General features: G+C 36.3%; 1 protein-coding gene across 3 annotated transcripts in view; it reads left to right on the top strand.

Annotated features, from left to right (window-relative positions):
* Positions 1 to 27,520, top strand: part of LOC113103764 (protein tweety homolog 2-like) — a 47,439-nt gene extending 19,919 nt beyond the window's left edge. Inside the window, exons 3-15 of one of the 3 annotated variants that reach the window (XM_026266009.1) lie at positions 5,796 to 5,907; positions 13,935 to 14,155; positions 15,072 to 15,167; positions 16,582 to 16,654; positions 19,443 to 19,512; positions 20,141 to 20,196; positions 21,708 to 21,800; positions 22,692 to 22,784; positions 22,906 to 23,048; positions 23,816 to 24,001; positions 24,292 to 24,370; positions 25,408 to 25,434; positions 25,935 to 27,520. In XM_026266009.1, the coding sequence (XP_026121794.1) occupies positions 5,796 to 5,907; positions 13,935 to 14,155; positions 15,072 to 15,167; positions 16,582 to 16,654; positions 19,443 to 19,512; positions 20,141 to 20,196; positions 21,708 to 21,800; positions 22,692 to 22,784; positions 22,906 to 23,048; positions 23,816 to 24,001; positions 24,292 to 24,370; positions 25,408 to 25,434; positions 25,935 to 26,015 (1,330 nt within the window). In that variant the 3' untranslated portion in view covers positions 26,016 to 27,520. Of the gene's footprint in view, positions 1 to 5,795; positions 5,908 to 13,934; positions 14,156 to 15,071; positions 15,168 to 16,581; positions 16,655 to 19,442; positions 19,513 to 20,140; positions 20,197 to 21,695; positions 21,801 to 22,691; positions 22,785 to 22,905; positions 23,049 to 23,815; positions 24,002 to 24,291; positions 24,371 to 25,407; positions 25,435 to 25,934 lie in introns of all 3 variants that reach the window. The other 2 variants (XM_026266027.1, XM_026266018.1) reach the window with 2 other exon arrangements.
* Positions 27,521 to 27,811: the final 291 nt, after the last annotated feature.

Here is a 27,811-nt window from a genome sequence, read left to right as displayed (position 1 = left end):
TATATCACCCAGCACTTTTCATATGATATCAGTTTCAATGTTTAGTTAGTTAAGGTTATGGATTCTGGAAAATGTCACCATTATCACCTTGATGACATTACTGATATCTTGTAGCTCGTTTAATGAAAGCTATCTGTTGGTGTTGCATTGTCTGCATCTTTGGAAACATTAAAGTAGCATTAAACTCTATTAAAATCTATGTGTTTTTGCTAAAAATGTCAGTATATCTCAGCAAGGCCGACTTCATCTATATTAAATGATAATGTGGTTTTGTAGCAGAAGTGTTTTGTCCAGAAGTAAATCATAGGGTTGCTTGGTTAGTTGGATGGATGGAGGAACAAGTAACATTATTGCCCCAAATCAATTTTCTGCAGTGTGACATGATGGAGCTCTAAAGGGGTAGTAGATTGCTCTCAGGTGAAATGATAAAAATTGTTCACTAATACATTTGGATTTGGTTTGAACAATTTGATAGCATATCTATGTTAATCTCGTTTGGTCAAAGCACCTGTTTTTAAATTGCATTATAAAAGGAATTAATACAATTTACTTGTTTTATTTAAAGAGGTCCTATCATGAAGATTTCAATTGTCCTTGATTTTTTGAGATGCAATTTTATTTTAATACCAAAGTGTACTGTAACTTTCAGAACTCTAAACTAAAGTTGAAGAAAACAATAGAGCTTGTTTAGAATTTATTTGTATTTTTTGCAGATGAAACTGGCCCTAATTGCAGATGGTGCTTTTCTGAATGCCACTTTAGATGTAAAGAGTCTCATTGTGACTATATAATGTGAGAATCTTTCTCTCATTTTCTCCATTATGATGCTGAATGGCAGGAGTTGTGCAATAGCTTCTTTGGTATTTAAATGTTCCGTTAATCTACGGCATGTGTTGCCATGGTTGCCCTGTACTCAGATGTACAGCTCTTTTTCCCTTAGATCACAACATGAAGAGCATTTTCAACTGCTCTGATTAAAATGAAAGGAAATAAATTGAAAACAGAGAAATGTCCATTAGAACTGAGTTGAGTTGTTTTTCAGTTGGTATTTTTCTGTTGTGTAAAGACAGGTCTTGCACATGCTGCGGCTGTCATTCAGATCTCTTCTGCCTGCTCTGCTTCACCTGCATGTGTGTGTACAAGGACACCAGTTGTTTTCTGCCTCATGCACACCTGCTCTCTGACATCTGTTACCTATTGTCAGCTTCCTGTTCGTCGTGTGTAAGGGCTCATTCCTGACAGCCACTGCTCGGCATATGGCTGATAGCGATGACTCTAGAACAGCATACTTTAACCTCATCATTAATGCATTTTTTATTGACTGATGCTTAGCCTGAGCAGTGTGTGAGTTTCATAACACCTGCCACATCTTCATAAAACTTCTCATATAAGTTTTTCATGTCATTGTCTTTTCTTTGACCTCTGCTTTTTGCAATGAAGGTAACATCAGATTGAAGACGATGGCACTATCCTGACATATATTTGATTAAATTAATTTGATGTATTAAACCAGGCCAACCAATCAATCAATCAATTCTAGTTGTTTTTATTCCTGTAGCATTATAACATTTTCTCTTTAGTCTCAACTTTTTTGACAGTTTGTTTTGGACAAAAAAAGCATATTATTATTTTAATATGCAACTAAATTGCCAATTCTCATGTTATTGTTTTGTCATTTTATTTTGAAGAACTTGATGAAACCAGAAGTTGGGGCTTACAGTTTGAGGGTGAGTGACCAATGGTGTTCATCAGTCACGTTCTAATGAATCTTGCAGGACCAAGATGGCTTAACAGAGGGTCACCGCCTCAGCAAACAAGCCTTTCCACCCCGTATTAAATAATGTTGTTTTATACAGTTGATAGAAGCACTAGCTCTATTTTAGCCATTATTTATGTGCCGGCTTTCAGACCTGGTATTTGAGGTCAGACTATGAGGTTTTTTTTATTTGCCGCTGTTTTGACCATTTAAAGTCATTTGCAAGCAGATCATCTTAATTCTCTGTGGTTCATGTGGAAATGACAGCATTAGCAATTAGTTCTATTTTAAGGGCTCTTAACTTTTACTCTTACTTTTACTTTTAAGCTGTTACTCTAACTGTCCATATGCCATACATGCATTTAATGGGAGAAGCGGTACAGTTTGCAATACTGTTTTAAAGGCCGGCTTTTTGCAATACACAATGCTGTTCAAAGGATTGTGCTCAGTAAGATTTATTTATTTAAAGAAATACATTTTAATCAGTAGGAGTGCATTACAATGATTACTATAGTTTTGACTGTATTTTTGACCATATACTGTAAATGCAGCCTTGCATAGAGACGTCTTTTAAAAACATAAAAAAAAAAAAAAATTATAACAAAACTTTTGAATTGTAGTGTCCTTATGGCTTCAGTGTTAGAGCATTGCATTAGCAGCTCAAAAGGCATGGGTTCAATTCCCAGGGAACACACATACTGGTTAAAGAATGTATAGCCTGAATGCACTGTAAGTAGCTTTGGATAAAAGTGTCTGTTAAATGCATAAATGTAAATATAGTGTGCAATTAAGGTGATCTTCAGAACCCAGTCTGTCAAGATTTTCTTGTGTAACATAAATTAATTTTCCTGTGTAACATAAATTGTATATAAATTGTATATATAGATCATCCTCTAATTAATTTGATGGCTCTAGCACAGTTAGATCATCCTCTAATTATTATTTTTAAATGCTGCATTTTTTAAGTTCACATAACTTTACATAACATAACATTTTTGGGATATATTTGTAATGTACCGGTAAATGTATAATTAGTTGATACATATCTAACAATATATATTTCTGAAAAGCGTGGAGGAGACAGCACAGTGATGAACTGTGAGGAGCTATTGCCTATAATCTTGGATTTTTGTCATAAAATGATGAGCATCATCAGACTTTTCCTCCTTATTGCCTGTCTGAAGATGAGTTTGGACTGTAGCAGAGTGAGTTTCAGTTCTTCCCCAGCAACCGTCTACAATTTTAATAATTTGGGTAATTCATCTTGAAGAGTGAGTTAATCCATGAAAGGATTCAAATTCTGGTGTTCTTAGTTCCTTGCAAAGACATACATTTGAGTGTTGCTAAAAAGTCTAATTAATTTTGTAGCTTATTTTAGCCAAGACCAACAAACTTGGATAGTAAAGGATCATCATAACTGACTTGAAAGACAACCAACCACAGTTTGTTTTGCTTTTATAATCTCTACATTCAAATCACTACCAAGAAGATACGTTTTTACTCTTAGATATCTAGTTAACATGCTGCTTAGCGCTTTCAGCCTTTTAAAGGTTTGATGCATTAATTCTTCCTCAGAGCTGCTTAATGCAGCAGCCTGATACCTTTGTGTCTGCAGAAACACTGAGAACCAAACAAACACTAGCTACGTTTAAATGCAACCAAAGAATCCCTCAGTAATCGGATTGATGGCTCAATCTGTCTGAAAAGCCTTAATGTAAACACCTTGATCGAAAATGAAATTCATTTGGTCTGTTCATTTGTTTTTGTTTTGATTTTAGTTTCCGTTAATAATAATAACCCTAATAGAATCTGCCAATTTTAGTCAGCTCTTGCCATTTTTATGACAATTCTGGCATGCATCTCTCTTTATCGTCCTCTCCTTCCTCTTCCCAATGCAGCTAAATTTTCCCATGCACTTTTTAAATCAGAGATGGATCAGGAGAATGATGCAGTTTGGCAAGAGACATCCAGCTAATGAGTATTCACTCTCCCCGTAATTTTAATAAAGTCCCCTGTTCCAGGCCGCACACATTCTCCCATACGTCGTTTCGGCATAAGACGGCACGTGGCCTTAGGGCACTGTGCATTCTTTATTTGTTTGTGTTTGAGTGTGTGCCTTTATGACTCATCACCAACTCCAAAGGCAAGAAGCTTTGGAGGAATCATTACACTTTTACATTTCCCCAGGAGTACCCTCTGCAACTCCACACTGTCAGTCTGATCTAAAATCTCTCTCAATTCTTCAGCTGACACAAGACCGAGAACAGATTTTGCATTTCATTACTCTGCTCATTATGGTCCGCAAACGTGAAATTCATGTTTAACACAAAGGAGGGTCGGTCAGGAATAGGCTTTAAAGGGCAGCTTATATGAAGAAGGCAATGCAGGATATGACTTCACATCCTGTATGATGTTATTGACCTTACAGTGTCTCTGGAGGCTAATGAACCAAATACCAAGAACAGAGATGAGTCTGGCCATTTTGATGACATCATCCTTTCTATGTAAGATGCTTCCTGTTCCCATTGGTTCTTATTCTTTGTTTCATGCCAAAAACTCTATGATATCTATGATATTATAGATGGTTTATCTCAAAAAGATTGTGTATGTCAGTGCAGGTACTTTTAATGTAAAGCCCAAACAGTTGTAGAGGCTGTCCAAACCTTGCCCTTGTGATTCTAGAGTGTTGTGGGTGGTTAGAAGATGGTTGTTTACCAGCCCAAAGTCTCTGTGATATTCTGGTATTCAGAGATTTTTTCCACAGAAAAAAATAAGTTATGCAGGTTTGAAACACCATGAGGGTAAATAAATGATGACAGAATTAAAACATATTGTATTTTTTTTTCTAAATTCACAATGATTCACATCTGAAGTATCATTTTGTTGCCAAAGTTGAGTATATAGAATTGGTTTAGAATAATTTATTTGATGGCGATATTGTAGCTTATTAAGAATTGCAATGTAGTGGTCAGATTATTAGTTATTGTGTTATTGTTTTGAACAGTTTGCCTCTTTCTCTTGCTTTCATAGTGTTTGTGAGCTGTTCTCCCTGGCAGAAGGCACCATCTTGTTTGTCATTTCTTCAACCCTTGTGTTATTTGTGACTGGGGAACATTAGCCTCTGGCTCAGTATGGCTTCTGCTGAATATTAAAGGTCTGCATGTGGCACATGTGCACTACCCATCCTACCACAGTGCCATTATTTTGCAGTAATTTAACTTCAGATCTGTTTAGAGCCTATTAATTCCAAAATTATATTTATTTAAACTCGGGTAACATTTTCTGACATTGCTTACAAAGTGACTGGCTTCAGATGGTCCCAGTTGGTAACTTGAATTATTAATAAAACTATAAAAAATATTTTTTTTTGTTAGCAGAGAGTAAGACAGAGCGTTGGGTAGATAGAAAGAACACTGGATGTATGGGTCGATGGACTGAACAATATATTGACGGAAGTATGCTATATTCGGGTTACGGAAGTCATCGGCAGTGTTGATAGTTAATAAAGTTTTTGTCCCTGATTTATTTATATTGATGTCACAGCTTGCAGATGATCGATATGCAAAAGCTTCGTGTGGTTGTGATTCTTTAGCTCCTCCTACGGCACGCCTCCAGGAGCTCAACAGTTTTTGGAGAGAAGTGAAACAGCTGTATCTTTCTTTTATAAATGTGATAAAACTAAAGACTCTTTAGAGATATGAAGGATACAATACTACTCTATAGGTACTCAAGATTATCACCAAAAAAGATGACCAAAAAACTGTGTTATGTCCCCTTTAACAACTTCATTTTTTGTATGTAAATTTTTTCCATATTTTCAGCAGTGGTAATCAAATGTGCATACTTAGTGGTTGCTAAATCCAGGTAAATCTTTTCTATAAAATTCATGCAAGGAGTGAGGGATGTGTAAAACTCTGAATGACCGGTGTTCCAGATCTGTGGAAATCCCTCTGTGGATTTCTGCATGTGCGTATTCCGTGAGGGCCTGATGATTACAATGTGTGAACTAATTGTAACTTTTCACCTTGTGACTTTTCAGTGTTGCCGTGGGAGTTGGTTTCTATGGAAACAGTGAAACCAATGATGGGGTGTACCAGCTGACCTATTCTCTCTATAATGCCAATCACACGCTGACGGGAGTGGACAGTTTGGTAAGTACAAATATAGAAGCGCTGACTATAAATAACACACCGAGACTGTTTTTGACTCCCTGGCCAACTTTAGTCTTGACAGATTTCAGCTGAAATGTCCCAGAAGTCTCGCTGACTTCTCTCAAGCAAATTTACTCCCTCTAAAGGCTCTAACATCGTCTTTTCCCTCCTTGCAAATAGTTCTGCTCTTTCAATCAAAGCATTCCTTCCATCCAAACCTCAGCCAGATGGTCCCTATATCCCATTCAGTTAATTGCTCCTGTTAAATCTTTTTTCTGCCTATCGGCGCTGCTAAAATTTCATGGCTTCCCCACTGAGTGCATGATTGATTTTCTGACATCCTTTTGCAATAGCAAGGACACCGCTGAATATATATGCAGCTACATGTAACCGCTCAGTCTCTCTGGAGAGATGTGAATGACAAGGGCTGTATCTGTGTGTGTTAGAAAACAGACACACCATGTAGTGTGTTTCTGTGATATGGAATGGTTGGAGAAAATACCTCAGATTGGTTTTTACTGCCTTTTATGTGTGTGCAGTTATAGAGGCCCCTTTTTCTCTTTCGTCATTGTCCCTTTCAAGGCCCTGAAGGCTGTGGCATGAATAAAACCTAATTCATGTATCTTCAGCCAGACCTATTTTTATCCGTCTCTGTTTTCTGATTCAAATGCGTAGAGCTGACAGTGACACTAAGACGCTTTTATCCTGCTTCACGCACCAATTTCATGCACTCGGTAGGGCCTTTCATGGCTCTGGTTGTGAGTTTTAGCTATTTCATTGCCTGGTTGACTGAAAGACTGCAAAAGCAATGCTTAGTTCACATTTTACCCCTCGTTAAAGGTGTGTGTACATGTGTGTGATTTCAGCTACAAAAATAATGACTGTTTTCAAACAGGTTTCCTGGACATCCATCCATCCATCCATCCATCCATCCATCCATCCATCCATCATCCATCCATCCATCCATCTATCTATCTATCTATCTATCTATCTATCTATCTATCTATCTATCTATCTATCTATCTATCTATCTATCTATCTATCTATCTATCTATCCGTCGCTTCATCACTCTGTCCATCATTCCAGGTCTACCTTTCTGTTGCTCCATCATTCTTTTTATCAATCCATCTGTCTCTCTACACAGACATACAGCTGCTATTAAAAGTTGTATGAAGAAGACAATTTGAGAGTCACACCTGTTAGTAAAACAGTCAAAATTCCCAGATACTGTCAGTTGTTTTCACTCAATATCCTGTTAATCTTGAGTACCTATAGAGTGGTACTGCATCCTTCATAACTCCAAAAAAGTCTTTAGTTTTATTATATTCATAAGAGAAAGATAGTCTGTACCGATTTTTCCCGGAAAAAACCGACCGGCTGGAGGCGTGACGTGTGGGCGGAGCTAAAGAATCACGAGCGCCAGTAGGCTTTTGCGTTGAGAGCGTTTGGAAGCTGTGACATTACCGTGAGGAAAAAAACATCCAAAACAAACCATGGCTAACAGTCAGATTCAGCGTATATTTATGATCCAGAATCAGATCCAGAGGCTGAAATTTAACAAGAGCAGCATCAGAAACGACGTCTCTATGTGGTATGTATTGAAACTGTATATATTTGCTTAGCGGTTTTGGAAAATGACTAAGTTACACTTTGTCGTCTTTATTATTATTTTTTTTTTAAGCTGTACATGTGGAAAGTGCAGTTTGATGACAACATCGCATGTTGTTTACTTGTGTGTTTACGCGCCGATAGCTAAGTTAACAACACAGAGATATTTAAAGCAGTTTTACTCACCGCCTGCGGTTCCAACACACGATCGTGACCCTTTTTCGTTGGGACTGCATCATCCTTAAGAAATAAACGATGTGCAAATCCGGCGTCAAACTGGGCCTTGTTTGTAAAACAAGCATCTTCAAAATGCAGGGAACAAACACAAACACTTGCACAACTCTGTTGATGCTCTGTAAAAATAAACTCCATCCACTGGTCCCTTAATGCTGCTTTTTTTTGGTAATCTGTGCAGGGTTGTCTTGCCCTGGCAACCAAAAACACACTCCTTTTGTGACATTTCGTGACACTCTCGCTCTGATCAGTGAACGTCTGTTGTGCTCTCAGTGCTGACTCTATTGATGACATCATCAACCCGAACCTCACCTGTGTAGCTGATGACAAATTTATTTACTTCCATTTAGTCCTTAACAAAAAATTGTGCAAGTTTGAATGCAAACATCTCACAAGCTACAGTGATCTCCTAGAGCTGTTCAGCTCACTTACACCAGCTGTACAAGCCTTCAGGGAATTGTTGATGCTGTGGTTCTGAACTGAACACTGAAAGTGCTTCGAGCATCTGCCCGCTTTTTCATGAGGAGTTGAGAATTAACTCCCCTTCTGCACTAATGGAGATTAATGCATCTGTTTCGGTCTCGCTCTGAATTATGAGGCACACACTTATCTGGGGTCAACTTGATTCCCTCGACACACTCTCTGAGTCATCGCAAGCCAAAAGGCAGAACTGACCTAGGAACTGCACTTTTGGGAGGGAAATCAGCCATAATTTTCATTAGCAATCTGCCTAATAGAGACAAGAGCATATTTTTTATGAAAAAAATTATGTAATGATGCTTAGATGAACTAGAGATGTTTTTGATCTTTGGGTCATGACCACAGATTAATGTCTTCAAGAATCATCAATACATCTAAGAATGCCATCAAGTAGAAGAGACCCTCCATTCTTGTATTTCTCCTTAGTGACCAGGTCCTTCAAATGGAACAAAGTTTCCACTGTATGAAAACCCGAGCATGCTATGCCTATAATTAGCAATGAACTCTGGGACAAAGGCTTTGATGAAGTCAATTGTGGAAATCTTTGACTTCCTGATTGAGGCTCTTCAATGGTTCTGCCTGCCTGAAAACAATGATTTAATTTGGCATCCATTGTACACAGATGCTTGTTTTTCTCTCTCTCTCTCTCTCTCTCTCTCTCTCACACACACACACACACACACACACACACACACACACAAACACAAACACAAACACACACTCGTATGCTCTTTTTGTCTGAAAGCACTGGACTGCCCTTTCAAAGGGAGTCAAGAGAAGGAATAGTAGAACTTGTTTTTTGCAGGAGTGTTAAGCGTTCACTGCTTGGTTTTTCAGGTTTATTGGTTTTGGGCCATAAGGTCTCTTGTTTCCCTCCTCTCAGCACCCCTTCTGTGCTTGCAAATGAACTGTTTGGCTTCCTGTGCGGGTCTGTTTTGTGTTCACAGAAGCACCTAGGGATTAACAAGAACTTACATTTTGAGTTACAGGAGAACCATGATGCTGTAGAGACATTTTGAGTGTTTTATACACTTTATGAAATGTAGATAAAAAATATTATTACAGTTTTTTTTATGAATAATTATTAAATCACTTATTATTTACTGTATTATAGCCTTTAAATGGTCCACAATATTATTATTATTATTATTATTATTATTATTATTATTATTATTATTATTATTATCATCATCATCATCATTTATTCTTAGTATTGTTATTTTACATACTATTTAAATATTGTATTAAAATTTATTATTTTAAAATAAATGTCAATATAAAACATGGATATTGTGACAACTTACCCCATATTGCATGATGGCACACTTTCTGTTAAGAGGAACTGTATTTTTTTCCCCCAGGTAATAATTCTGGAAATGTCCAATAGTTTTGTGGTGAATACAGGAAAATAAATAATTTTCAGAATTATTTTAGGGTGGATATAATATTACAGAATGTCAACCAGAAGCTCTCTTGTTCTATAAATACCTCTATTCTCTGCACGGTGTGACATGATGCAGAGCACTGGGTTGTTTTGTACCGTCCTCTGAGCTTGTGAAGGTCACTTTTTCTGGACTCAATCCAGCTGCTTAACAATCACTATGTTTTCATTGAGTGTAACTTCATCCAGAGTTTGGATTTTGAGTGAGAAGTAGTCAGTGAAATGTTTGACAGCATAAATTAAAATGTCACATTGGTGGACATTTCAGTTTAGGCAAAAGGCTACAGAGTGACTCACTCAAGAAAAACTGATCTGTGGTTTGGAAGTTGAATGAGCTCTAGGCCAGGCTAAGCTCCAGGTTCAGGAGTATGAGCCACTTCAGTGCTCTATATATTATTACTGCTGTAGACCAACTGTCCCCTCCTGGCCAAAACTGTGTCATACGTGAATATTTGTTTGCTGTCTTAGCTTCTAAACTGTTAGTAGATTTGTTTTTTGTTCCCTTTCAAACTGTCTCTCTTGTTACATTGTATGCTCGGGCAAACTCTTGTTATGAAGCAGAGATCTCTTTTAGGGGTGGGCGATAAAAAATATCTCGATATATATTTTTTAAACACTATATGGATTTTGACATATCGTATATATCGATATATTGTTTATATTTAATTCTGATTCTGCCACTTTACTTGTTTGTCTTCTCTGTGCTGTGCTCGCCCCCGCCTCCTTAATTTTGATTTCACTTCAAGAGCATCTGACCGTTTGATTTGAGTAAAACTAGCGTCATATATCACATCATAGACTGTAGTATCACATACACAGAACTGTAAAGGTAAACCCATCAAAATAAAATTATTTGCCAGAAATCTATTACTATTGTTCTACAGAATGTACATAGCCCACTACTACTACTACTACTCTTAAAATGAAACGAACATATTTCATCATATATCGAGATATAGCTAAATATACTGAGATATATTTTTTGCTCCATGTCGCCCAGCCCTAATCTCTTTTGATAGTTGACACTATAGACTTGGTTTACTCCTCAGCAAGCTTACAGTGTCTTATCGGAGTCAGGGCTCACTCCACCAGAGGTTTGGCCTCCTCCTGGGCTTGGTCCAGCAGATTTTCAGTTGTTGATATCTGTGCGTCGGCTGGCTGAACTTCATTTTCTGTCTTGACCAGATTTTATAACCTTTTATAATCCCTGAGATAAGGGGACCGAGCATCAGTCTCGTTGCTATCAGTCAAAAGATTCTGATGAATAGCGCTCTGAGCCAAGACTTACATAACATTTGGCTGGCTCCACTCCTTTTAGCGGGTTGAAGCACCATTTATTTGTGCAGCTACAAGAACATGAACAAATCAGTCTGTAGTATCATAGTTAACAGGAGATTCTCATACCCATAAGCATACAACACAATGCTCATTCCCTTATCTTTGGGAACTGAGAGTACAAAAGTAACCAGAGCATTCTCTCTCTCTTGTCCTTTCTGATCTCTCTTTTCCTTTCCTTTTCTCTTTGTTTTCTTTTTCGACTGGCAATGTTCAAATGACTGCCAATATTCTAATATTTTGAATATATTTAATAGTGTGGAACATATGAAATCTGTTAAAGGTGCAAAAAACAAACAAACATGTTTTTCTGATGAGTTTTGAAAGTTTTTGTTTGTGGAAAAGTTGTGAGATCCTTACCATTTCAAACAACCCAAAGACTCTAACTAAAAGTCTCTCCCAGGAAAACACCCACAATCCTCCTAATATTCTTCATACACAACAGTTAACTGTGAGAGAAAATTGATAGAAAGCAATAAAAACTGGAGCTGAGAGCTGTTTATCCATCACCCACAAGGCAGTTAATCAAACGTTCGTCGAAGGAGAATCTGAAGATAAAGTGACTTTGATTGTTGTGCTTGAGTTTCTGAGATTGTTTTTTTTGTGTGTGTTTCAATGTCAAACAGTTTCTGAACGCTAAAAAGTTAATGTTTCAACACACCACTGTTTGTAAGAGTCACATCTGATCGTTATCTTACTACTTCCGCGCAGTCTTTATTCCATTGTTAGTCTTTATATGTTGATTTATTTCTGGTTCTCAGTAACTATATTGAGAACCTCTGAACTAGTTCCACCAGTAAATCCCCAGACATTACCACAGTCATTATTAGAAGACCTGTAAGCAGTAAGGTCATTGTAAGGTTGACCCCACCAACACACAACCACACCCACCCACCCACACACAATTTTAATGGAGAAATAGAAAATCATATCTGGATATAGAGCAGGCAACAGCTCTTAGTGCTTGTGTTCTATTTCATGCTTCAACTCTCCCATTCAAATTTAATTGCAGAAGCTGAGCTCCAACAGAAACCAGAGACAATCAATTAGAGCCACAGCGCTGGGAGAAAAATCTCGGTCTCGTATCTTAACCACTTCCTCAAATGCATTATAGTTGTGGCTTAAGAAATGCAGCTCAGATGTCTAGCATTTGATTATTAGCTAGATTATTGGATTATGTTCAGATGACATATTAAACCCCAGTGAATAGGTTTTCACAGTTGTGGCCACACAATAAACTTTGCTATTCCCAAGAAACATAAAAAAATTTCCTCAAAATCACTCTCTTAGAAAAAAAAAAAAAACACATCAAGACTTTTGTATTTCATGAAGATGAAATGATTCAGGAAATTGCAGTGCTGATGTGAGATCAGAGATCTGATGAAAAATGAGTCCGGTCAAACTAGATAACCAGTAAGTAATGGAGTTTCTCATCATTTTGGGTATGAGATCACTTCACTCTCGTAATAATGTCATAACTATAGACATGGACATAGTGTCCGTGACGTCACCCATAAGTTTCCGAAGAGTATTTTTGAAGTCAAAAGTGGGCAGAGGCGGCCGTCGCCCTCTTGGCAACGCATCACCAGACGTCACTCCCAGATAATGGAAAATGGTCAAAAGGCAGGAGATGGTTGCTGAAACCACGCTCACCTAACTCGACATTATGCAGAACTTTAAGGCTTAATATAATTCATTTGAGTAATAAAAAAAAATCATACCCCTCACAGTTGTCATGACAGACAACATTTGCTATATAGAGCAAAATGATTTTTTTGAACCAGGCTGTAAACATTTATTTTTTTCTGCTGTAAAGTTGAAAAGCCAGCCTCTTGCGGCCAGTTGACGGATTACATTTAAGTCACTTCACAAGAAAGAGCAGGAGGTTGCCACTTGGTCATAACCCAAAGAAAACTGCTGGGAATTGAGTCTGTGCTAGGAGTATTTGATTTAGGATGTCGAGCATTTCCCTAGGAATCCCCTGATTCTATGCCTTTTTTTCTTTTACTCTTACTGAAGTGTAAATATGCTGTATTGCATGCAATCACCATCTGGTCTCATCTCATCCCATCCTTTTATTTTTTTTTACTTAGTAACACTATATTTAATTAAGCTTTGGGTGGGTCTATGAACACAAGAGAACACAAATCTGGTTACAAACCGAGTATATCTTTGTGGCCATTTACACTGAAAACAGTTCTTTTTAGAGCACAGTCAGTACTTTCTCACATACCTAGTTTGGCTTTTTTTATTGCTATAATAGGCAAGCCCACTCTCAGAAAAAAAAAAAAAAAAAAAAAAAAAAAGCATATTCTTCCTTAAAAGTGCATATTAATATCTAAGTTTGCATATTAGTACCTCTTGAAAGGTATATTGAATAGGTTATGTTACGAAGGTCACGTTTCTTAGTTTTATTAATTATTCTGTATTTAATGTGCCTGTCAGACAGACAAACGGATTAACAACATTAAATAGTTTGGAAGAAGTCTTGTTTTGCTCACCAATCAAAAAAAAAAAAAAAAAAAAAAAAAAAAAAAGCTATTGTGAAATACTATTGCAGTTTTAAATAACAGTTTTCTATCTGAATATATAAAATGTAATTTATTACTGTGATTGCAAAGTTGAATTTCCAGTAGCCATTACTGCAGTCATCAGTGTCTTTTTATATGCTGATTTGTTGCTCAAGAAACAATTTTGTTATTATCATTTAAACAATTGTGCTGCTTATTATATTTGTTAAAACCATGATACCTTTATTTAAGGATTATACGATGAATACAAATTTGAATAAAAAACATCCTTGCTGAATAAAGTTATCAGTTTTTTGTTTTTTTTGTTTTTTTTTTTTTATAGAAAGAAAATGTTTTTTATTATAATACCATGGCTAACAGTATTTCTGTGTGTACTAACAGTGTTATTCTCTCCCAGGTTACTGGTACTGTGGGAGGCATGCAGAACGGCCTGAACGAGCACTTGTCTCGATTGGGCGAGATCTTTGCCACACGTGGAGACTTTGTGCAGACACTGCAGTTCATGCAACAGATGTCAGACAACATCATTAAGCAGCTACTTGGGCTTCCTGACTGGGAAAAGGCAAAAGTCGACCTGGCAGCCATAGCTGATCAGACAGCATACGTGGAGTATTACAGGCAAGCTGCCACCTTACATTTTCCCATAATGTTCCTCTCCTGCAATAGATTTTCTGTGCACTGCAGGGTTATTTTCTACCTTTGTTTTGTAGCAGACAAAAACATTCTGAAATATTCCATCCTTGACTCTAAATATTCTTCTAAGTGTGGTTGAGTGAAGCACCATAGTTGTCCATTAACTACTAATGCGTGTGTGTACAGTCTCTTTTATAGTTGCATTTAAAGCCGTTTCCTTGTGTTAGACACTATAGATCACATGTTATTTACAGCTGCAGCTTCACCACTGGTCATCCATCAAAACATCCACTTCATTTATATTCCTGTCATCATGCCACATTGCAGATGGCAGGATGATAAGCATTGATTTCACAATTCATTAGGTTAGGTTGCCAGAAAAGTTCATCTTTGATAGGAAGCATATTAATATAGCCGATGTGATAATGTGAATGTGGGTGTGCAGGTGTCTGAGAGCAGTTTATAGGAAGAGACACGTACATCTATTCCCCTCTGACAAGGTTTCAGTGTATGAAATATTAATACCTATAGAAGTTGTTCATCTATTATGAATTATTTCCAGAGACGAAGAGCTCTCTGGAGTGGCCTAGGCAGAACACGCACGCTAACAAGAAGATTCTATCTTTTAGCGATTGCGCTTTTGTAGCTCAGCAGAGTCTCAGTCATGTTTAACTTAAATGTAACTAAAAATTCAACCTAAAATTCCTGAGGAGAAATAAAAAAATTAAACAAATGGTACGATTGTTGACATGAAATATTCTTTTTTTTTTTTTTTTTTTTATGATTTTAATTTTCCTTTGTATTGATTTTATGTGATATTGTGTGAATTCTCAACAGCATCTCAAATCACATCATTTAATGTTTATAAACTGCTTATAAAAGTCTTTTCTTTCCTGTGAAGGTGGTTGACGTACCTACTGATACTGATCTTGGATCTGGTCATTTGTCTTGCTGCTTGTCTGGGTCTGGCCAAACAATCCCGTTGGCTGCTCACTACGTGAGTACAAGCATGACATTACTTTGGGTTACCATGAGATGTTGAATACTGGAATTAATGACAGAGATCTAAAAATAAAGATCTTTGATTGAGTGAGGTTTTGTTGCCTTTCATAAGCGGGGTTTCCATCCAAAGTTGTGAATTTAACTTTTGCGCCAAATTAGAATATTGCACAAAACATTTTTGAGTTTCCATCCAACCAGTCAAAGAGAACAAAATCATCACTTCCTGATAAACTAGCACTATACATCACTAAGAAAAGTATGAGAAGCTACTGAATATAATAATTGTCCTATATAATAATTTACTTGCACGTCAGAACGAGCAGACGGAACAATGAATGTGCTTATTGCTTTCGGAGGTGGGTGCTGCTGTTTGGGAACACAGTCCTTTAACAGTTTTGATGACAGACTTTGCTTGGGCATTTCCGAGTGACCATATACAGCATTTCAGATGCTGTGGATCAAGATCGGACAGCTGGTTAGTCAGGATTTGTCGTCCAATAGCGCAAAGTAACTTTAGGGTTAGGGTTAGGGTTAACCTAACCCTTAACTTTTTTAATGTGCTTGAAGGAATTTATTGGCAAAATGCATTTCCATCTCCCATTATTCACATTAACCCTTATAAAAAACAGCCTCAAGCAAGTATAAAAAAACTTTTTTTTTCAATTTAAGGCATTTTTATTCAAAATTCAGTCAATTGTTAAAAATAAGCAGTTGGAGAGAAAAAAAAAAAATAAGGGTCAAATCGGGGGTGAAAATGACCGTTTTGCTGCAAAAATAAATAAGTAAAAAATAAACAGGAAGAGGAAGAACTTTATCTCAGGGAAAAACAATAATAGAAAATAATGATATGCCCCCCCCCCCCCCCCCCCCTTTAAGATTGATTAGAAATAAGTTAATTAAATGAAAGATCAAGGAGAAAAGAACAGCAAATAAAATGTTCTCCCTCAAATATTCTCCTTGTTCTCAAAGGATTGTCTTTAATGCTGTAAAAGGACATAATGTTTTTCATTACAGTTCTCATTCAAATGACAAATTACAAAGGAAACCAGCCATTTTACTGCATAGTATTTCCTCAGGTATAAAGTGTGTTATTTAGTAGCACAGTGCGTTTATGAGCAAAGAAAACTTGCTGTCATGTTCAGTGCAAAGTGAAGTGTTGGAAGTGTTCTACGGTTTAATGGAAGTAAATGGTTTCAGAGAAATCCTAAATTGAGATCAGTGATGGTGTATATGGTTCAAAACCTTCATTAATAAAGATTCAAAGGGGACAAAATCAGAGGAATAAGCTTGGTAGGGTATGGTCTACCTAAATTTCTCTCACACAAACGGAAGCACAAACTGTAAGATCAAAATTCAACCCCAAAACACAGTAGCATAATTGTTAACCATTGTTTATGGTGTGTGTGCAGGATGATGGTCTGCGGTGTTCTGACTCTGATACTGAGTTGGGCATCTCTCGGAGCTGATGTGGCCACTGCAGTGGTAAGTACCAGCCAACAAGCCTGCTATTCAGTCAGTGATTCTGTTTGGTCATTATCCGATTCAAGAAAAACCCATCAGTAATTGCATTCATAACACTTCATGTGATTACATACATTGTGCATTTTTATGTGACATTGTTTGGTTTTATAAGCACTTGAGGCGGGTCACAAGTCAGTCCGTAATCCTGCGTAACAGTAATAGTCAACTGCTGTCTGCTCCTCTGGGTGGTGTTGGCGCAGTGGATAAGACACATACCTTTGGTGTGAGAGACCCGGGTTCAAATCCACTGTGCCACACCATTGTGTCCCTGAGCAAGACACTTAACCCCTAGTTGCTCCAGAGGCGTGCGACCTCTGACATATATAGCAGTTGTAAGTCGCTTTGGATAAAAGCGTCAGCTAAATGAATAAATGTAAATGTAATGAAGGAGGTGATAAACTTCCAATTTATCGATGTGGCTGTGTGTGCAATCAAAAACACTGGTTTATGTGTTTATTGGCAAAAGAGTTAAATGTGGCAGATTTCATTAAACCACATCAATGGAGGAGGAGGAAATAAAAGAAAGGGCAGGTATTGTAAAGCCACTGTTGGAATTCTCTTATGTTACAATCGACACATGTTCTCTGATCTTTTCCAGGGTTTTCTTTTTAGTTTAAACCAAGCCATTTATTTTTCTATGCTTAATATGTCAGCATGCAAATTAAAGGAATACTCCACCCTAGTTTCCTTAATTACAAAAATTTACAAATTTACAATTACAAAATTTTTATTTTGGGGTGGATGAGCCCGTTAAGCAGGAATGGAGGAATGGAGGCCCACCTTCAGTTATAAAAGACCCAATGGCTTTTTTTTAATTCAGCATTACATCCACAAGATTTTGTTGAGAGTCTAGATGAGAGTTTAGTGCATTGCAGTCAATTTAATTCAGATTAAATCAAATGAATTAATTGCACTTAAAATTGCTGTGTGGATGCGTTATTAATATATATATATATTTTTTTTTAGGTTCAGAATTATAATTGAGTTTAGAGAGCATCCCCGTAGAGTCTTAGGAGAATCAGTTTTTGGCAAAGTTTTATGACTGAGTGTGATTCATTTAACTTTTATACCCCCTTTATATTCTCTTTCAAACTGTTCCACTCACTCACACACTTATTCCCCTACTCAGAACTGTAACTGGCAGGTTATGAATGCACTACCCACAAACCAATTATATCCATCAAAAAAAAGAAAAAAAAAGAAAAAAGGCAAACAGTATAGGAGAATCAATAGAGTCTGTCAGTGGAACTTGTTGCTAGTGCTGTGAGAGAAATGATTGTTCATGCATTACTTACAAATCTATTTCCAAATTCACAAGTGTTTTTCAGACAGCTGTTCTCCCACAGCTGAATGTACACAGTCCACAGCAAAAAAAAAAAAAATAAAGAAAATTATTCAAATTCATTTAATAGGTTGCAAACTGGCTATGGAAGCTTGTTTCAGCTCATTAAGAGAGAATTGTAGATGTGTTACCTCTTCAGCATCAGTGGACACACTTAGTTCTCTGTAATGAACACATCTTTCTTGCCGGCGTTAGACACAGACACACAGGGCTTTGATCCTGTCTGCATGGCTAATGAATTAATGCATAACACAAGGTATCGAGCCTCAGGAGTTCAACAGGATGTGGTCTTGACTTTAAACTTCCTTGCTCTGAAACCAGATGAGGGGAATGTTTTAAAGTTGATAGACATGTATCACTGCAGAAAAAAATGCTCCTAATGGGTCGCCATGTAATAAAGGCTGAGAAATGACAAATATTGACTTGTGGTGGACTTCTGAAATTGGACGACAAAGTCTGAGTTAGTTGTCAATATTACCACTTGTTTTTTATTTATTTGATTTGATTTATTATTTTGTATATTGTATTATTTTTTCAATACTTTTCAGTGCTGTCGATTGGATTTTTATCTGAATTGTTTTGAGTCTGTCTTGCCTTGTGAGAGAAATTGCTCCTGGTCGAATGGAACAATGATGTCCATCATCGAATGCAAATGTATTGTTGACAGGAATATGTGCTCCTTTCACAGCCTGGGGATGATTATGTGCAGACTATATGTGAGAGTGTGTGCGTGGTGTTTCTGCATGACTGTTTTTTTCCTTAGACAATCATTATAGGATAGTGTCTGCATCCCGATTTCCTGTTGCCTATGTTCCTTCCTGTCTAACATGTACCCATGAGTTTATACATCAAGTCTACAGTATGAGTGTGTGTTTGCATCCGTGTGTACTTCCTGTGTTGATTTATGTCCCTTCACCTATTGCCCCAAACATCCTACAGCAACTTGAGGTTGTTGAGCTGAAATACAATTATACAAGCATTTTGGAACAGTGTATTTATTATACAAAATTTCAAGTTAAAAGCTGTTCTTTTGCACTTTCTGTTTATCAAAAAAAAAAAAAAAAAAAAAAGCATAACTTTTGAGGAAAAATATTAAGCAACTATAGCATATTGGAATGATTTCTAAACGATCATGTGACACTGAAGACTGGAGTAGTGGTGCTGCAATCCATCACTGGAATAAAATCCATTTAAAATGTATTCAAAAAATAGAAAATAAATATTGCAATAATATTTAACAATTGTACTGTATTTACTGTATGTTTAATCTAAAAAATGTAGCTGTGGTGAACATAAGGGCACTTAAAAACATTACTGACATCAAACCTTTGAATGGTAGTGTATATATTTTGTATTTCTATTTAATTTATTGCAGGTTTTTAACTTTATGTGTGTTTTACGGTCTAGGGCACAAGTGATTTCTGTGTTGCACCAGACAAATTTCTGATGAACCAAACAAAAGACGTAATCAGCTCAGGTGAGTGTATCTCTTATTCTTAATTTATGTACTATATGTAGGGAGAAAAACAGACGTGGACACTTATGCACGTGCGCACACACAGATTCATGGCCGGCTCATTTAATCTCATATTATGAATGGGGATTATGCTTCTTCAGTGTACAAATTTGCATGAAATGGTATTTTTACACTATCAAGTGCTTGAATAGTTTTAAAGGTTAATCTGAGAGACCTTTAATCCTGCTCCATAATCACTGTGACTGAATACATGGGTAAAATGGCCATTCCTGTGATTATGAAACTTTAATCCTGTTCTCAGCCATAATATGTTCCTGCACCACCAGACAGACAGAAGCTCCCTCAGGTGCTTGAGGACGGAGCTTCCCGGAGGAAAATTTAATTCCTCAGAGGCTGCTTTTTCATAGCACGCAAGACTTAAAGGAATAGTTCACCCAAAAATGAAAATACAACCACAGTCTGATTGGTTAAAATGGCTTCTACATATCTGTTTAGTATTATTGATATCATGCATCACATGATTAATTTATACTTAAAGATGTCCAGGTTTTTTTATTTTCTATGGTCTGTATGTCATGGTGTTAATAATGCACTCTTAATGTTTTTTTTTTCCCTTCTTTTTTTCTAGATATTGTGCATTATTACTTATACTGCAGCCAGACGCTCCCCAACCCATTTCAGCAGGTACTATGGTTAATAGAAATTATCACATGCACTTTGTTCTTTGTAACCAATTTGTTTTGGTTAGTTACATTTATTGTTTATATGTCAGCACAGGCAATGCAGTAAGGATGTTTATGGCCTTTTGTATTATTGTTATTAGTGTGCCATTACTTAAGATAATAACTAATGTTTTTGAAACTGAATTGACTATTTTTGATTGATTAAATAAAAATAAGTAGTTTGTAAGAGTGTGTTCACTTTGCTATATATATATGTCAGCAAGAGAAATGCAATATAAAGATGCATATATGTTTTTTTTTCTGTATTGTTATTCATCACATTCTTCTCAGACTGCAAGCTTGCAATTCATCATTTATATTTTCATGGCGTTATTGATTCAGTAACATTATCCTAATTTAAATGAAACCTCATAAGTGACTAATTGGTCAAAACAAATAAATATTGGGCAAATACATTTTTAACTATATATACTGTGTAATATATATATATATATATATATATATATATATATATATATATATATATATATATATATATATATATTAATGCAAATGCTGATTTACATTTTGGCCAAATATATAGACTTCCTTAAAATGCTCTTTACAATATGTAGGTTGCTCAGTAGGTTTTAAAATGGCTAACTTGAAACCGTTTAAAATGCCCAAATCTACCTTTCAGACTTACCAGTCTCCCTCTCCACCTACTTTACTCTTTTCCTGACTCTGTCTTTCTCTCACACTTCTCCTGTCTCTCTGCATCTCTCAGGGTTTTTAGGTCAGGCAGTAAAAGGCCAGTGTCCTATATCTCAGCTTGCTGCAGTTCAGCTACAGAGTAACTGTAGACATCTCTTTCAGATCAATGGAGTTGTCACAAAGATAGAGAAACAAACATGTTCGTAACAAGACATCAGTTATACTGTATGTCCTTTACTCACTCACTCACACATGCAAAATCAATCTGTAAAGAGCATCTTCAGTTTTTTATTTTATGTATGACAATATTTTTCTAATGAGATGGATGTCTTCTTTATCTTATTACCTTCTCATGTTCAGTTCTTGGTCTCATCTTTGTTTATTTCTATTTACTCTTTAGTCAGACTCACGCAGTCTCTAAATCTCTTGTTCCGTCACTCTTTTTTGTTTTCTTGCCTCTCTTTTTTCATGTGTGGTCTGGGATAGAGATGCATTTTCCTTTCCACAGGGAATTTATTCACTCTCATATCAAGACACAATGGTGAAAATTGTACAAACAAAGTGGATTATATATATATATATATATATATATATATATATATATATTTTTTTTTTTTTTTTTACCTAGATTTGAGAGCTGACAGTGTTAGCAGGTGTGTGTATCTGTGTATGGTGCAGTTTCTCTCTCTGCTGGTAGGGATTGAAACTGCACACGAGTCCCTTTCAGGATGAACTGTATATGTGATGTGTAAACTATGGATGTTGTGTTTGTTAGCCCTTAAACATAAGGAACTGATCCTGAATTAGTTTGTTTTGCAGTCCCTGACTCTCTTCCAGAGATCGCTGACCACCATGCAGATCCAGATCCAAGGTCTCCTGCAGTTTGCAGTGCCTCTGTTCCCCACAGCTGAGGTGAGTGTGCATGACGGTTTGATTTGAATATAGAAAATGGATTTGAATGTACAGATTTGAATATAGAAAATTAATTAAAACAATAATATACTGTATGTGCGATATTCACTATAGTTATATATAACTTCTGACATTATGACAATCTACAGTAGCACACACTGGGTCGTGATTTAATGATCTAAGCGCATGGTCTAAAGCGAATGGCGCAGGTGCACTCCGAATCAACTTTTGCTAGTTTAACGACGGGAAAACTGTTAGCATGTCTGGCACATGGTCTAAATGGGTTGTCCCTATTCCCTTCTTATACGAACATGCTCTTTAAATAACAAAGAAATAGACATTGTGCCAGACTTTAGACTAGGTTTGAGTTGGTCTATGGTGCAGTCTATTTTCAGTTCCTCAAAATAGCAACGCACCAGCAAAGCGCCTGAACACACCTCGTTTTCAGACCAGCATGCCCATGGGTGCACAAAAGGACACAAATGCATTTGCTATTTAAACAACGCAGGGCAGAATGGGAAAATGAGAACTGCGTCGGGTTAAAACTAGTAAAAACACTTGCACCGCACATTGCGCCAGGTATATAAAAGGGCCCATTGCTTTATTTATTTTTTATTATTGCACTGTAAAATTATTCATTTTAATTAGACAACATAAAAGTAGTAATGCATACAAAATGCATGTTATTTTTTTATTTAGTCCTGACCTGAAAAAGATATTTCACGCAAAGCATGTTTACATATAATCCACATATAATACACTTGATTGTTAACACTGTGTTGCTTTTTTATTTTGCGTTTAGACGTTCACGAGTCCCTTGTTTGTCCTGATTAGTTAAATTGTCCAGTGTATTGTATTTAATTTTAATTATTTTTTCCTGGTTCTTTTCAGAGGGATTTATTGAGTATTCAGCATTTATTGAATAATTCAGAGGCCAGTCTACATCAGCTCACTGCACTTCTAGACTGCCGAGGACTCAATAAGGTACCGAGCACACATACATGTTCCACCTGTTTCTGTCTGATATAATGCTGTGAGATTAGTGAGATTTTAGCAATTAGTAAAATGCATCTAAATCTCTTGTGGGATGTGTGTGTGTTTGCAGGACTACCTGGACGCTCTGATAGGTGTGTGTTATGATGGTGTGGAGGGATTGCTGTATCTCTGTCTGTTCTCTCTGCTGGCGGCCTGTGCCTTCTCTGTCATGCTGTGTGCCATCCCCAGAGCGTGGCGACAGATTGCCAACAGGTACAGTACACACACCCACAATGCATTTAGATCACTCACTTTTGACTATCATGCACTTAACTCTAATCAAACATCCGTAAACTAGCTAATTAAGTTCTTTGGGAGTCAGCTGATAAATACAGCCAGGTCTGTTAGAGCCTTTGCATGAAGCAAGCATGCCGAAACATGACCTGAGGGTGCTTGCAGAGCAGATCAATTTGGTGGCAGCGCCACCTGTTGGTCAAAAGTGATAAGCAATTGTGACATAACAAGATATTTGTACTTATGGGTTTTCCTTTCCATTTTGCATACACTTACTTAGCTTCTTATTTTGCCTCTGTTGTGCTTGACTGCTTAAAGGGATAGGTTATGCAAAAATGAAAATTCTGTCATTATTTACTCACCCTCAAGTTGCACTTCTATAAGTTTCTTTTTTATGTTGAACATAAAATATATTTTGAAGCGTGTAAGAAACCAAACAGGTGCTGGTCAAATTACAGGTGTTTTTTTTTTTTTTTTTTTTAATGGGTGAACTATCCCTTTCTAGTATTTTTAATTCTGATGGTGCTATATTTCTATTATTAATATATTATATATTATATATAATATAATATTATATATTATATTATATTATTATTATTATGTGATATATTATTAATTAAATTAATAATATAAATGCAGCCTTGGTTAGCAGAGGAGAAAAATCTTACCTGTCCCATTTCTTCTTTTTTTTTTTTTTTTTTTTATAATAGTGTAAACGATGCTTCTCTCTCTCTCTCTCTCCACAGAGACAGAGATTATGATGACATTGATGACGGGGACCCGTTTAACCCTCAAAGCCGGCGAATTACATCCCACCATTCACACCAGGGCAACATGCACAGCTTCTGCAGCTACAGTAGCAGCATGGGCAGCCAAACCAGCCTGCACCCTCCAACACAGGCTGTGACCAACGCACCTCTGTCAGAATATATGTAAGAGTCAACCTTAAACATGAGTTATTCTTTTTCATATTCTGTGATATCCTGTTTCCAGATTGATGTGTCTGGATTTTGTGTGGCAGCTCAGTTCAGGAACTTCTGGGTGAAATAGAGGGGAGCTGATGTTAATGTTGATGGATTTTCCTTTCTTGAGGAATTTTCGATGAAGTTCACTTACTGTATAATTTCTAAAATACTTCTATCCTTTCTCCTTTCTCACTCTGTCTTGAACTCTCACCCTCATTCTCTCTTTTATTTATCCACTCACTGTCTTGTTTTGACAGGAACCAGTCTGCGCTGTTTGGAGGAAACCCGCGCTATGAGAACGTGCCACTGATCGGGAGGGGATCTCCTCCTCCTTCGGTGCGTTGGGCTCCAGAGGCCATGTCCTTCTCATGACCACACATACACTCATGTTGATACAATGGCAATAATTCACACCAAAGATTTAACCTTATTTCATAATCATTTTAAGGGTCGATGTGAAATAAAAAATTGGCCATATGTACACTATTGTTCAAAAGTATATTCTATTTTAAAGGATATATATATATATATATATATATATATATATATATATATATATATATATATTTACAAAGGAAACATTACATTAATCAAAAGTGGTAGTAAAGACATTTACAAAATATTTCTGTTCCAAAATAATGAGGTTTCTATTATCAAAGACTCCTAAAAATATATCATTGTCATTAAATACATCAAAACTTACTGTTTTCTGCATTGATAATAATGCATGTTTCTTGAGCATCAAATCAGACTATTAGAATCATTTCTGAAAGATCATGTGACACTGAAGACTGGAGTAATGATGCTGAAAATTCAGCTTTAAAAATAATAATACCAGTTTTATTTATAGTGCGCCTTTATTTCCCATCACAAGAATAAATTATGTTTAGAAATTGATTCAAATAGAAAAGTAATTTTATCAAGAATAATATTTCACAATATTAGTATTTTAACTATATTTTTGCTCAATTAAATGCAGCCTTGGTGAGCAGAAGAGGCTTTTTTAAAAAACTCAAATCTCAAACCCAACATTTGAGCAGTAATGTAGTTATTTATTTAGTAATTATTTGTGATGTTAATGTGCACAATTCATCTGTGCTCATCCTAACAAAAATTAGACCATGTATAAAGAGAGTAAATTGACTACATTTTCTTTTCGTATTGACTTTAAACTCTTACCATGATTATTTCTCCCCTTAATCTTCTATTTGTCCTTTGATAGCCAGTGGCTTTCTAATGTGTTCTGCTAATAGCTTCTTTTACGGTTTTTCTTTGTTTGTTCGTATGTTTCTCTGTTTGTATGTTTCTGTTATTTCTTTTTTTTTTTTTTTTTTTTTTTTTTTTTTAACCAAAAAATAAAATTCTTTTTGGAGCTTTACTCTCAGCCATATAGAAACCGCGTAAGTTGCTGTATGATTACAGTACTATTTCCCCTCTTTTATTTCCCCTCTTTTATTTCATCCCTTGTTTTTACCCCATGAGTTTGAATAAATTTTGTATGGGTGACCCCCCCCCCCCACTTCACTCCTGGCATGGAATGGATCCTCATAGACATACCCACATATGTTGTGTGTTAGGAATAGATACATAGAGCATCTATTGGTAGGAGGTCAGGATGCATTTACAAGAGCATTTCTCTGTGGGATTGTAGTGTTGTCTGGCCACTAGCATGCCTTACAAACCCTTTTGACAGCTAATAACTTTATACAGGTTCAGAGCAACTTGAGGGTGAGTAAATCATGACAGGATTTCCTTTCCTTTTTTTAAATACAATCTTTTAGATACAGGTATCAGATTTCATATTCATTCCACTCCTGAAAAAAACATTCTTGTTTGCTTGAATGGTTTTAGTGATCTATATATGATCAGTTTGTGACTGCTGTGTTGATGTGTTTCACAGTACTCTCCAACCATGAGAGCCACCTACCTCTCCATGACCGAAGACCAGATCAGACACTTTGGGGAGGACTTCCGAGCGTAGAACTGATCTGTTTTCCTCTGGTGTGAGTCTTTACACGTTGGAAATATGGACACATGGAAAACTCTCACGCCAGCATGTCTGCCCGCCCTTCTTTGTGTTAAAGGAGCTCAGTCTGAGAGGAGAACGGCATTTTAAGAGCACTCTGTGTGTGTCCATACAGGTTCTTGCATGTCTGTGTGTGTTTGTCCATTATTCTGATGGTGGGATGCTTCTTTTCTCTCACTACTGACACATTTGTGAGGTGCTGAAATATCCTCTCTCTAATAACAGTATGTTTACACCATATTTTCATTAAATAGACTGTTGTCTTCCCTATTGCCTTTTCAGCTGCAGAAACTGTTTGACGTGGGTGACAAAAACCTTTTTGAACCCACTTTATATGAAGTGTCTTTAACTACCATGTACTAACATTTACATTTATCATTTGATGCAGTGCACTTATTGTGTCTTTACCTGTACTGTAATTAATTTCTGTGATTAAATCTGCTGCATATATAACACTGTTTACCTATCATGAAAATTATGTAATTTGTTTTCCGCTTTATTTCAATAACTTTATTTTTTTAATTAATTTTAGTTAACAATAACAACACTGACAAATAACAATTGGTTGTTTTTTTTCACAAGTACATAGTAGTGAAAGACGGCTAATATAAATATAGTGGGACCTGTATTTTTTAGGCATAAAAATTTAGCATTTTTTCTTACCTGAGTACATAAACTTATAAAAGTTACCCATTTGTCATTTTAAAGATTTTGTACATATAAGTGTGGACACTGTTTGAAGTATTAATATTCTGTCCATTGGACATTTAGTCCTACATGGTCTGCAGCATTGCTAGTATCAGCATAGTAGGTTTGCTAGGTACTTTTCTAAGCGGTTGTTCATGAACAAATGTTTTTTTAGCTACTGTGCAGTGTGGGCTTCATGGACATGTCATCACTTTTTATGATGGCTAACTGTACAGATACTAATGCATCTTCTTTTGTTGAAGTGAAGCTTCTTTTGTTTTCTAAATGTGTTTTGTGCCAAGAATGGAAGCATGTTTTGTGCCTCTAAAGCCTTAGTTTTCTTTATTCGGTGAGCGACCGCTGATGTGTATCTATGGGAGAGGGCAATAAAAGCTTTTCTGTTTCTGTTTTGCATGTAGAGGCATTTTAAGCACAACGTGATCACTTGAAGTTTAAAGTGACCGAACATACAGTCGATTTGTTCCACAAATGATGTTTCGGGCATCCTGAGAGATGTTCACCTCATTTCCAGCAGGCAAAAATGATGGGCCATTTTACTTGGAACTTTAAATCTTTTTAAATCAACTTGAGCGAGAGCACACTGAGCCATTTTCTTCACATGATTCAAAAGGATATGCTTTGTATTAACCTGTTGAGCAGCTGTAAATAACCTGTATGATAATTGATGTTGGTGATGATTTGTATTTCTTTCTTTGCTCCGTTCTTGTGTGGCATTTTCAGTTTATTGTTTAATAAAATCAGCTACTTGGACAGATGTTTGCAGAGTGTGTTCTCATTTAAGATTTATGGTCACATCCATTTGATTGATTGCCTATTTAGACAGTTTTAATACAATTTTAACTGATTTTACTACTTTGGGTGCATGAATAGAACTGTTGCAGAAACTGAGGGTGATACTTGGGGTAAGAAACATGGATATAATTGTTTTATGATTGTAACAGTTATTTTTGAAAGTTATAGGCACATAACCTTTTGTATAAGCACTTCACTTATAGCCAGTAGCGGGGCATGTTTTTTACACTATATGTAGTAAGTTGGCTGAT

Source organism: Carassius auratus, chromosome 1 (assembly GCF_003368295.1).
Source record: "Carassius auratus strain Wakin chromosome 1, ASM336829v1, whole genome shotgun sequence".
Classification (NCBI taxonomy): Eukaryota; Metazoa; Chordata; class Actinopteri; order Cypriniformes; family Cyprinidae; genus Carassius; species Carassius auratus.
Note: the sequence above shows the minus strand (reverse complement) of the source record. Positions and strands in the feature narration are given on the sequence as shown.